The 12,564-nt window shown below is 40.4% G+C and overlaps 1 protein-coding gene across 2 annotated transcripts in view; it reads right to left on the bottom strand.

Annotated features, from left to right (window-relative positions):
- Positions 1 to 12,564, bottom strand: part of SMYD1 (SET and MYND domain containing 1) — a 35,177-nt gene that overhangs the window by 12,490 nt on the left and 10,123 nt on the right. Inside the window, exons 3-5 of one of the 2 annotated variants that reach the window (XM_018568441.1) lie at positions 10,238 to 10,451; positions 9,228 to 9,358; positions 4,356 to 4,394 (exon numbers count right to left, since the gene is read on the bottom strand). In XM_018568441.1, the coding sequence (XP_018423943.1) occupies positions 4,356 to 4,394; positions 9,228 to 9,358; positions 10,238 to 10,451 (384 nt within the window). The remainder of the gene's footprint in view (positions 1 to 4,355; positions 4,395 to 9,227; positions 9,359 to 10,237; positions 10,452 to 12,564) is intronic. The other variant, XM_018568442.1, reaches the window with a different exon arrangement.

The raw sequence follows: 12,564 nt of genomic DNA, 5'->3' as shown, positions 1-12,564 counted from the left end.
AGATGAAAACAAAAGTCTTAATTTCATCATTTTGGCAAATAAAGTCTATTAAAAAATTTAACAACATTCAAAACCGAATGACAAATATACTCCAAAAGGAACAGATCCGTTTCATAGGGTCAGTCCAACCAAAACTGATATTTTAACATTTGGAAGATGTCAGCCAGTTAATTTACCCACCAGCTTCCGATGTCTCTCAGGTACATCAGCAGTGACATACCTGCACCTGAGTTTCCAAGGCTGGTCACCTGTCACAGCCATAGCAAGGGGGTTTTCGTTTCCCAGAGGGAATATTCAATCATTTACTATATGAGAAATGCAACATGAAGAGTAAAACTCAATGGTGGAGGGTGCACAGCCTGAGACTGAAATTCCCAAGGTATATAAGAAGGTAGTGGGTCGTAAGTGTTTAGAAGATGTGCAGATATGGGATTTCAGGAGAGTCCTCACCACATGAATCCCCCAAGAGACAAAAGAAACCATTCATTCACTTCTCCAGCGTCTACCAAAGCTGAGATAGCAGTTTTGGGCGAACTGACTCTTTAACTGAGTATTAGTTGTAAATCCTGCAAGCATGCATCTTCAGTGTAACATTCTCATTAGTCTTTACTATCCCAGTCCGTTGTCCGAACTCTCCATGTCATTCAAAAGATTTTATGCAGAAATAAATCCATCCTTTGTGCATTCTTAACGTTTTTCACCAATTAAAGCACTTCATTACTTGATAATAAAACAAAACGCATAACTCCAAAAATTCGGACAGGGTAACAGAATCTACAGGATACATATGCCAACATGGCTTTTCACATTCCAACATGTCAATTCAGAACAGATCTGCATAGAAAGGATTAGCAAGTCAATTCTGTGAAATTGTTAGTATTGGAAGTTTTACATGGATTACATGGGTTACAGAAGTCATTTGTATTTTTTACTATCACAGTGTTAATAATATAATACACTACCCTGACAAAAAGGGCAGAGATAATCATATAACGTGTATTTATTTTAAAACAAAACCTTATTAAAACAAAAAATTATTGTTGCCGCCCCATTCAGGCACCATGAAGGTACCATGATTGCTCTCAAACCAAAAGTAAAGGCTGGCGGGTTGAGGCGTGCACACTGGGGTTGATTTACTAAGGGAAATTGATTGTTCATCTTGTAAGGGAATGTGCCCTAATCTTCGTGAATGAAGTGAACTCTACTCACTTCTATCATCCAATCATGTGCAAGAAAAAGAAAATGTTTTAGTTTTCTCCTTGCACATGATTGGGTTTTCTTTGCAAAGTGAGCTTTTACCGCATTCACTAAGCTAAGGGAACATTCCCTTGCAAAGTGAATAGTATTTTTGCCTTTAGTCAATCCACCCTACTGTCTCCTTATTTCTTGCAAACACCAATGGCGAGGTGATATCTGATGAAGCTACAGATTACTGGAAGAGGGCAGTGCTAGGATACAGAAACTGTGATATAAGTAGACAGTGATTAAGTTAGCCTTCTGGCATTCAACCAAAGCCTGCATGCCACTGAACACTTTGCATGTGTTGATGAATAGGTAGAAGTGTATGTTTTCCAGATTTTATTTAATAAGCCTAAAACATTCCTCAAAACAGGTCTCTTTCGCTCCCCTTTTTCTTCAACCAGAAGAAGAGAATGTTAAAGTGACATTAAAGTCACAAATGTCCCGCCCCTCCCCATGCTGCTTTAAGGACTTACCTTAAATGATGGCGCTTGATCCGATCATCTTCTTCCTTCCACTTGTATTCAGCAATCCCTTCAGCACTGGTGCCGGTCTCTGATCTGATATTCAGCAATCCCTCCAGCGCTGGTTCCGGTCTCTGATCTGATATTCAGCAATCCATCCAGCGCTGGTTCCGGTCTCTGATCCAGCGCAGACTCCTTTCTCTTCCTGTCCCACGGTGTCTGTCCGGCGTGCACGCTCACGGCAGCGTGCAATGACTTACAGTGAGTCTCTACTCTTCTCCCTGCTGAAGTTATCTACTGCACATGTGCCCACCCCATCATGCTGCTCGGCGCTGATCCAGAGCAGACTCCTGTCTCTTCCTGTCCCACGGTGTCTGTCCGGCGTGCACGCTCACGGCAGCGTGCAATGACTTACAGTGAGTCTCTACTCTTCTCCCTGCTGAAGTTATCTACTGCACATGTGCCCACCTATAACTATGGGACTTCCAACAGGAAGAACCAAACACAAGGAAATGGAAATACTTAAAAATATAATACATAAATGAATGAATGCAACATGAAAATACTAATTAACTTCTGGAATAAAGAACAAATGATAGTGTCTGCCTGAAGTGTAGGTAAAGCCAAAACGTCTTGAGGTCTATTTATCAATGTTTTCACTCAAAATTCACACAAGTTTCAATAAAGAGTCACCCGTTTTTCTAATTAAATATTAGGAGTAAAATGTGTTAATTAGTTGTGTGAATCTTGGTTGAAAACATTGATAAATAGGCCCCTATATACACTGCCTGTCCCCCAAAAAAAGAGTCACATACTCTAATATTTAATTGGACTACTTTTAGTTTTGATTACGACACACATTCACCATGGCATAGTTTTGATAAGCTTATGCAATGTCACAACACTTATTTCCGTCCAGAGTTGCATTCATTTTTCACCAAGATCCTATAGTGATGATGGGAGAGTCAGGACACTGTGTAAAGTCTTCTCCAGCACATCCCAAAGATTCTCAATGGAGTTAAGGTCTGGACTCTGTGGTGGCAAATGTGTGAAAATGACGCCTCATGATCCCTGAACCACCCTTTCACAATTTGAGCCAGATGAATCCTGGCATTGTCATCTAGGAATATGCTCAATGTGCCATCAGGGAAGAAAAAAATCCATTCATGGAAAAACCTGGTTATTCAGTATATTCAGGTAGGTAGGTGACCTAATATTTTGGCCCAATACGATTGCTGAACCTAGATCTATTATCCAATTGAAGGCTCTGACCTATTTGCTTAGCTAAATCCGTGTGGTGACTTTGTTTTTAGACAAGCAGTGTATTTAGTTTTAGATAGAATGTGGAAGGTTTACAAACTGTATTAGGTTGTTATTGCTGTCTATGCCCCAGCTTGGGGAGCTATACTCTCACTACTGGTTTCCAGTACAGAAAGTGATGGGAAATCCTAAATGTTTGAGTTGTCACAAGGACAGGAGGTGAGGGGAAATATTTTAATGGAGGAACCTGTTCTGGTGACAACCGTCTAAGAGGCCTTCTCTTACTTCCTCCTTACTTCTCTTACTTCCCACAGTGTCTCTGAGACAGGAAGTGTAGGAAAATCTTATGAGTATAAGTATCACAGGGGTCTTAAAGTGCATGTCAAGGCAAAATAAACAAAAAATAAAAAAATGCACTACATCTTCTAGTAATGCACTTTCCCCATGTTTTGTCTCTTTAAAGGCCCCGCAAATACATCAAAATACCTGTTGATCTGCCATAAAATACAATTAGCTCTTGTAGTTTTGTAGTCAGCTGATAGCACGCAGCATTTTTCTGCACCTTGGGTCACAGGAGTACATTAGTAAATTTACTCTTTTGACCTCAAAGAAGACTACAGTAAAACCAAAAAAAGCTTCAGCTTTAGTTCTCTTTTAAGGTGGCCACTTTGTCCTAGACATGGTCTACTTATTTATCTGGTGCCTGAAAGGAGAACTGTTTTAGTGCCATTACACCAACAAGAGTTCTAATTTAATTCCAAGGTTTTGCAAAATTGAACATATATAATTTCACTTAGTTAAAATCCCTTAGTATGAATCATGCCAATTGGACCACAAAACAGCATCCCTCCAGCAATCCCACTTAGCTCAATCCCTTAGTATGAATCATGCCAATTGGACCACAAAACAGCTTCCTCCATCAGTTTTGTTATTTCCACCACAGAGTAGGTATAACAGATGCAAAGGGACTGGAGACATCATTCTATTACAAGTTAGGCTTGGTAGTCATGTTATTCCTTTTTAGTAAGTTTATTGGTGTTAGAGAGTATCGTTAATTGGGTCAAGAGCAGATCACCAGGTGACTAAGGCTCCTTTTTATTTCAAAATCTATATTGACAACAGCTCATGCTTTCAGATGATATAATATGATATCAATGTGCACCAAGAAGTCATTGAGGTGGGAGGTGCAATGCATGGAACAGAGGGTGAGATTAGAACGGGATGGTCAGGCTTCAGAAAGAACAATATTAATGGTGGTCCCAAACATGATCACATGGACACAATTATGGAGGAGGTGATGGGAATTTGGGGACTAGGACGTGGAGTGGGTTACTGGATCCATGTGATGGGGGGGTAGAAGGGTGGACAATGATACTTTGGACACCGACCCACCTCATCTGTGTATGAAACATTGATTTTACAGCCTCATGACTGAAAAACAAAACAAGAGTCTACAATGCATATTGGTACAAGAGGTTAAAAAAAAAGGGTGGGATCATGGGATCACTTAGGCATTCATCATTCATGGGGGGCTATGTATCAATTCAGCTGTCTTTATATGCATTCAAATATTTTCATGAGCTTAAATGGCTTTGGTTTGGATACTCACTTCTTTCTGTCAATCAAAACTCCCACAATTTATATAATCCATAATAAAATAATCAATTGCTTCACTTCTTCAAGCGTGATACATAGCCCATGACATTTACAAAGTTTAAAATCAAAAGTAATATTTCTGATCAATCACATCATTCTTTAAAGTGGAATATGAACATGATAGAGCATCATAAGTCCTTTTCATTGGCCATTTGTATCACTAACATACCAACATGACTTCAGATTAAACATAATATGTTGTTTTTATATAGGCTATTTTTAAAATACAGGCTAAAAGGGGAACATGCACATTTATAAAATTCTTCATTGCAAAGGTATGCTTCCATGTTATGTTTTATGAACTTTTTAGCCAAATTTAAAATCTAAGGCTGTCTGTAACATGACCAGTAATGAGGCAAATTAGGCTATGTGGGCCGTGTATGTGAAGCTCTAAGGACTGGTAAGGCACAATATATTCCATTTTTGTTTTTAGGTTTAGATATGCTCGGGCCCATAACTACAGATCACGTGGGTTTCACAGCAAAAATGTGATGACCTCACTCTGACCTGTGAGTAATGATGTCAAGATCCCAAACACTCCTCTTGTGCATCTGAAGTTGTCTCTACACTGTAGACTTTACAGGGGATTAGAGTTGTCGTCAACTGCAACTAATCCTACTCCTGCAACCTAATGGGGCCCCCTTGCACCCCTAGGCCCTATAGCAGCCACCTGGTCTGCTATGGCTATAGTTTCGCCACAGGATATGCTTTACTTGAATGGTTACATAGTTACATAGTATTTGAGGTTGAATAAAGACACAGGTCTATCAAGTTCAACCTTTGTGTGTCTGTGTGTGTGTGTTGTGCGTGCGTGCATGTATATGAGTCCCTGTGTGGTCTCAGTTTTTAAGACTAGCCGTACCCCTGTATGTTATGGTCTATGAGGACGGTATCTAATTGATTTTTGAATGAATCAGTATTCTCTGCAGATACCAATGCTTGTGGCAGAGATTTCCAAAATGTAACCACTCTGACTGAAAAGAAGCCCCTACGCCCTGTGTGATTAAATCTTTTCTCCACCAAATTTAGGTGGTGGCCTCTAGTCTTTGTTATGGAGCTTACAGTAAAAAGTTCATTGCTGATGTTGCCATCTCCACCAAACATTTTATACTTCAAAATCATGTATGCACTTGATGGACTAATGTCTTTATTCAACCTCAAATACTATGTAACTATGTAACTATGTAACTATGTCCCCTCTTAATCGCCTCACTTCTAGCGTGAACAAGTTTAAATTTAGCAACTTCGTCTCATAGCTTTGATCCTCCATCCCCTTAATTAGTTTTGTTGCTCTTCGCTGGACTCTCTCCAGCCAACACACAATAATGGTCCTAAAAAGAGCATGTGCACCGTTTTCTTCTGACGCAGAATGATGCGGTGCCATGTGTGTCGTAGGTAAGTTGCATGGCACCGCATTGTCCTAACACATGAAGTATCCAGTAATGCAACACAGTAAAAATATGTAATTGGACCCTAGAATAGCTGCATTAGATTGGGAGCCATGTGCCTCCTGATGGCTCCATATTCACAGCATTCAGAGAACGTTTAAAAGACAGCCCATACATATACCTTTGTCACATGGCATCTGCCATTAGATGTACTGTAGGAGCTGTACATTTCTCACTCACAGCACCTGCCAGCTACTGTCAGCCAGTAGTCTGGGACAGCTGTTCCTGGAGCTGAGGGTAAGATGGGATGGTGATACTTCAATGAATGAATGAAATGACATTTAAATGTCAGGCAGTAAGACCACATAGGACTCTGCTTGTAAAAATGGCTTTATCACAGCATGCTAAACTAACTCACTAATAGAGAAAGACAGATACCAATATATCACAGCTCCGAGCACATGAGTGTGCCAAAAGAACTGGCCCTATTGTGCAACATAACTGATATGTTATGTGTTCTGTGTTATTGTGTTATTGTGCAACATAAAGCCGCACTGGCTTTACCTCAAATCCTTCCAGTAACAATCAAAAGGATGCAATATTAACCACTTCAGCTCCTACCTGTAAACCCCCCCTCCCCCCATGGACAAGAGCAATTTTGACATTTCTGCTATTGAGTTGTTTATTGGCAATAACTTTGTCATTACTTAAGAAACAACAATACAGTATGACATTTTTCTTTAGGACAGCAAAAGCCAGAGCAAGCAGTTCCAGCTTTACTGCTCTCTATGTTGTGTCTGGCACAGCAGAGATGGCATATAAAATGGAGCAGATCCCTCCTAATTAGGCTTGAGGCTTGCACCCCATTTGTTATTTAGGAACGGGATCTGCTCCGTTTTCTCTGTCATGTCTGCTGCGCCAGTGTAGAAGAGTGGTGCAAACTTTTTGCCTGTGCCTTTCTTTAATAATCCCATTGTCTTGCAAAAATTATTTTATTTATAATAAACATACTTTTTTCTGCTTTGATCACTGCTAGCTTATATATTGTTACCGTAGATAAACTTTATTTAAAGCAGAACTCTGGGGAAATTTTTTCTTAACCCATCTCTGTAGCAAAGGAGGAGAGAGGCTCCAGGGACCTGGCTAAAAACATGCCGGCTCAGAGGAGCGGTTGAGTATAACTTTGTTATTTTTTAACCTAGACAAAAACGAGCATTTAACCCTTGCGTAGGTAGCCCCAATGCAAGGGTTAAGAAACGATTTCCCCAGAACATTCTCTGCTTTCATAATTAGTACTGTGTGATTCTGAAACATAGCTTTGCAAAGTTGATCACAAATTATATAAAGGCTTTTTTTTTCAGTTTTGCTCTTTTTTTATAAAAAATAGTGAGCTAAAAAAAGTAAAAAAGTAAATGCTAATGGATAGAAAATAAAGAAAAGAAAAATCATCATAAACATTTGTAAGGGGAGAAAAAGTAGATAATTAAGTCTGATCAGGGTAAAGTAAGGGTAAGGAAGGGGGTAAACATGAAAAAATAGGGAAAACTTGACAGGTTGCTTTAAAAGAAAATTCCACCTTTCCTCCCAAAAATATTAAATACACTCTTCTTCATAAAAATGGACATTTAATTTTTTGCATTGGAACCAGTAAGCATCGCATCTGTGACCAGTGGATGGTGGGTACAATGCTCTATCTCCTGCAGTATTTTTCTCCCATCCATTCAGTAACATGGACCGGAGAAAGTGTGCCTCTGCTGTGGTGGCTGATGGGACTTGTCATTCCTCCATTCACAGACTCATCTGTCTACTATATGCAAAGTGAGGATGTCAGCTGACTTCCTAAGGGAGTTAGATACAGACACATTTTGGACGCACAGCACTTGCACTTTGTTAAAGACGTAAATAAGTATGTTCATACTCTAGACATGTTCCTAAGGCCTCATTCACACGAGAAAAAGCCGGCACGTACAGCTCCGTGCTGCGTGCACAGCCGTATCGGGCAGCTCCCGGGAAGGACATGTGCTGCGTGTGATTTGTACGCAGCCCCTGTCCTTCCCTATGGGAGTACGTGGCCGTACACCGCCCTACGCTCACCCGCCCTGCATGTCCGTGTGGGTGTCCGTATTCGTACGCTGACAGGATGGATCCTGTCTGCGTCCGAGCCAGGACACCCACACCCGTACGGACCTGCACTTGAGGTGAGCAGAGGGGGTCGTATGGCCGCGTACTCCCATAGAGAAGGACAGGGGCTGCGTACTAATCACAAACAGCACCTGTCCTTCCCAGGAGCTGCCCGATATGGCTGTGCACACAGCACGGAGCTGTAAGTGCCGGCTTTTTCTCGTGTGAATGAGGCCTAAGAGCAAATCCTGGAGTACTTTCATACAGCGTAAAATACGCATTTGTTTGTGGGGCCTGGGAGCCACAGCTGCTGTGGTTTTCTGTCAATAGCAATGGATAGATAGAAATCCCTCTACTCAGGTGTACGCCCCCAAACGTTGGCATTTGGAGACTTACCCCTGTGCGCGTGCACGTGCAACTGCTGGGTGTTCACCTAAGTACAGGGTTTTCTGTCTATACAATACTATGCAAGAAATAAAAATGCGTCTGTATTTGCTCCGCAATGTACCCGTGTGCACGAGCCCTTAGTGTGTGTGTTGAGGTTGAGTCACACATGTGCAACAAAGACAACTCTGTTAATATCTTCGTACTCAATAAATAGCATTACACCTTGTCAACTGTGTATGGCAGAATCCTATTTTTAGTACATTTGGTGTGTGCATAACGTGACATTATGCTTCCCCTACTGTACAAGGACGCTTAAGGTCACTGGCTGAGTGTTCATATACAAGACACAGAGCTCTGATATTACATCTGCTATTACATACTTATCAGCCTTTCTAGACCTTGCTATAATAAAAACTTAGTCTACCTATATGGCTCTTCAAGATTCTAAAGCACCTAATTTTAGTTCAGATTTTATTTAATTGTGTCTACTAAGATAATTATCAGACATTTCTGAACTAGGCATACCACAATACTAAAGCAACTTAGGCATTATTGTTATAACTACTGATACCTATACAGAACTCTAACAATATTAGATGACCACATACCCTAGATTAACATATCACAGGTTATCAAAAAGGCCAAAACATCCTACACAATAATTTAATGTCTGTCTAATAGCATTATTATAGAAAATAGTTAACTCACTTACTTGCCATTGTTGAATATAACCGTGCAATTAGGCCAGCAGTCGTGGTTGACTAGACAGAGATTTGGGAAAATTCCAACGCCAACAGCTTGAAGACCCCTTTGGTCACTTAAAGTAAATCCGTTGCAGTTTATCTTTTCATGAAACCCAAATCACACAGGAGAGGACAGAAAATAGAACAATCAAAATGAGAAAATAGCCGCACAATACAAATGTGGTACCTGGCACACATTGTTAGCAAATCTGGCTAGCTTGGTCCAAAGTGGCCAAAAGAGAAGACTTAGCTGACCATCAGTAATGAAAAAGAAAATCACTATGACATGGTTATCTATGGGTATAAATGAGCTGAGGTTTTCTTCTCTATCACTTTAAACAAATGTAGTGAGGTCAACATGTATGTTGTAGGCAATTCCAGGCAACAGGTAATCAATCAATACTGCTAATGCCAACCAAGAAACCAAATTCAGCAATCTACTCAGAGAGCTGAGCAAGTCAACAATGGACAATTACAAACATTCAGTAGGTAGGCTCTATCCCCTGAATCACTTTGAATGCAACATTTTCAAGTCTGACTGCAGCGTTCCTTTAAAGTGAACCTAAAATGCAAAGTTGGTTCCTCTTTATTAAATCATCTGCGCATTAGGCAGATAGTCTACAGGTAGTAAAGCAATTAAATACTAGAGCTGTAAAAAGATGGTCCTAGTTCCACGTCATGTTAGTTGATGCTTGCATTAGGTACATGTAGCTCTTCACTGTGGATGCTGATATAATCAGGGTTTTAATTCACTGCTGCCTAGGTTCCAGGACATGTGACCTAGAATCAAAGCAACCTGCTTTTTCCAAAATGAAGTAATAACTTGACTTTACTATCCCTACTCTGCCTCGCTGTACCCCATTGATCTGTTAAAGTTTACTAACCGTAAAGATTTAGGTCTGCTGTATCGATCCCTAATTAAATTTTTCTGATTCCACAAGGAATCTGGTAGATTTAGTTTTCCACAGCTTGGACTTACCACTCCAAAGATGTGTGAGACAGTGTGCATTCCAAACTGTTTACTTTGGCTTGGCCAATAATCAAGAAAGCTTTGAACGTCCTCCATAAGACCGCTCTTCTCCTCTTGGTCAAAGTGCTCGAGGTGGCTTTCAAGGTCATCAACGGCGACTAAGCATCCTTCGGTGAGGCCTCCTCCTTCCCGCTCTACTCGCCACAAAATTCTAGCCACAAGTCTGGTTATGTAATAAAGACACACAATTCAATTTACTATATGAGGAAATATGCCATTTAATACATAACATCTAATATTTTACCAAAATGACCTGGCTTCATTCAAATAAATTCTTAGGTCTAGTGCACAATAGCCAGCTGTGTTTAAGCACAAAAGAAGTTATCTGCTATGTAGAAATGACTTTATGCTTCCCATATCACTCTTTCCTGTATTATTATTACACAGAATTTATTATAGCACCAACCGTTTGTGCAGCGCTTTACAATATAAAGAAGACATGACAATTACAACACAATTCAAGACGGGCCCTGCCCGTGAGAGCTTACAATCTAAAACTGGGCTTAGTCACGTTTACACGAGTTTACACACGTTCAGCTGCCAGGTGTAAAACCTGCCAAACAGACCTGGGACACAGAAATTTCTAGTTTTGGGTAAACTGAACTAGACTGATTTTTTACTTCTTTATGTTCATAACTAAAACATAAAAAATAAAATGTAAAAAAATGTAATGTTTTCCTTTTTGGTCAAATAAATATAGAATATTGCATATGCACCTTCGGAATTGTTATTTCCTTCCTAGATGTTAGTAAATGAGTAAGAACAGTGACTTTTCCCTCCCTTTTTTTTTTTTGCAGGCTTTGCTGTTTTAAGCAGAGAGAGAGAGATAGAGAGAAAGAGTCTGAAAGGAAACAGCTTCTGCTGTGTTCTCTCATTAGAAAACGCAAAGTGCCCTGTGAATCATGTGCCATGGGTACACCCTGCATTTACAACCATTATAGTTTCCCCATTATAACAGCAGAAGATAGTGAGCCTTTTATTATAATGTTTTCCTTAGGCCAAAAATCCATGTGAAAGGGAAATGCATAGCTTACAGCTGTCCATCATTTGTAGGGACTGTCCCTCTAATGAATAAGAATCCCTCTATCTCTCTTTCCTCTTCAGTTGTCCCTTTTAGACCACTATAAAAAAATGTACCTTTTAAGTACCAAAACTGTTAGTTCACGAAAAACCTTTCTTCTAACCTCTAAATATTGTATTTGGTCATTTAACGAGGCACCGTACTATAACCACACAGTATAGGGGTGGAAAAAAACAACACTTATGGGTTTAACCATTCTTTTCTGGCATATTATTTCTTCATGTTCTACATAACTGAGGGTGCGGCTACAACTTTTTTTATTGTACCTCTTTTTCCTCTCAGAATGTTGGGAGGTGTAGAAAGGCAATATACGATTGCATAGATAGCTTACTAGCTTTTGGATGGTCTACTGAAACTAAAAGGAGAGGATATCTTTGTAAACCCATCAACACTAATTAAATGATTATCTAAGGGAGACATCAAAACTGAATTTGAACTAGGCTGCTATTGCCAATTGAGAAAAGCTGGTTGGCAACTTGCAAGGTATAGTGGATCTCAACTGCAGCCCCTGAGATCATCAAAGGAATGCTAGAAAGGCCTGTCAGAGACTGTGGACACACTAGAGGTCAGAGGCTGTGGTACTGCTACAGAAATCGGTAGGTAACTGGGGACATGTTACATAGGGCTAGTAGGGGTCACCCCTAATACACCTTTACAAATCAGTGCTGCCACTCCAACTACAGGATGTTGGGGTCCAAGAACCACACAACAAGTACCAAAGGGTAACATCTGGCCCTAAGGCCACAGGTTGGGCACCAGGGAACTAGATAGCAACTGGCTTATGACCTTTTATTGAAGTGGAATTATAGCCATGTTGTGAAAAGGTGATGGCAGGTAGGCTTTTATAGCAAAGGAGACTCTCTAAGTCTCTGTAAAGAGCCTCTTTTATAGCTATCTTCTGCCTGCTAGCTTCTCTTCTCCTAATGTACACTGAGCTGCTCATGAATGGGAGTTATGTCATCCCAGGGTGGAAGGTCAAGATGGCCGAAGATGCCAAATCCAAAAGAAGACAAGGAGAGAATATAATTCCCAACAAGAGAACTCATGGATGCACAGTGGGTCCCCAGTTCAAATCCTAGTCTGGACACTGTGTAGTGTAGAGATTGCATGTTCTCCCTGTACTTGTGTGGGTTTCCTCTCACACTCCAAAGGCATGCTGGGGAGGGGGGGGGGGGTAAAGCACCACTGTTTGGGT

The sequence above is a fragment of the Nanorana parkeri genome, unplaced genomic scaffold (assembly GCF_000935625.1).
Source record: "Nanorana parkeri isolate BGI_ZX_2015 unplaced genomic scaffold, ASM93562v1 scaffold1188, whole genome shotgun sequence".
Taxonomy (NCBI): Eukaryota; Metazoa; Chordata; class Amphibia; order Anura; family Dicroglossidae; genus Nanorana; species Nanorana parkeri.
This window is presented reverse-complemented; position numbering and strand designations above follow the sequence as displayed.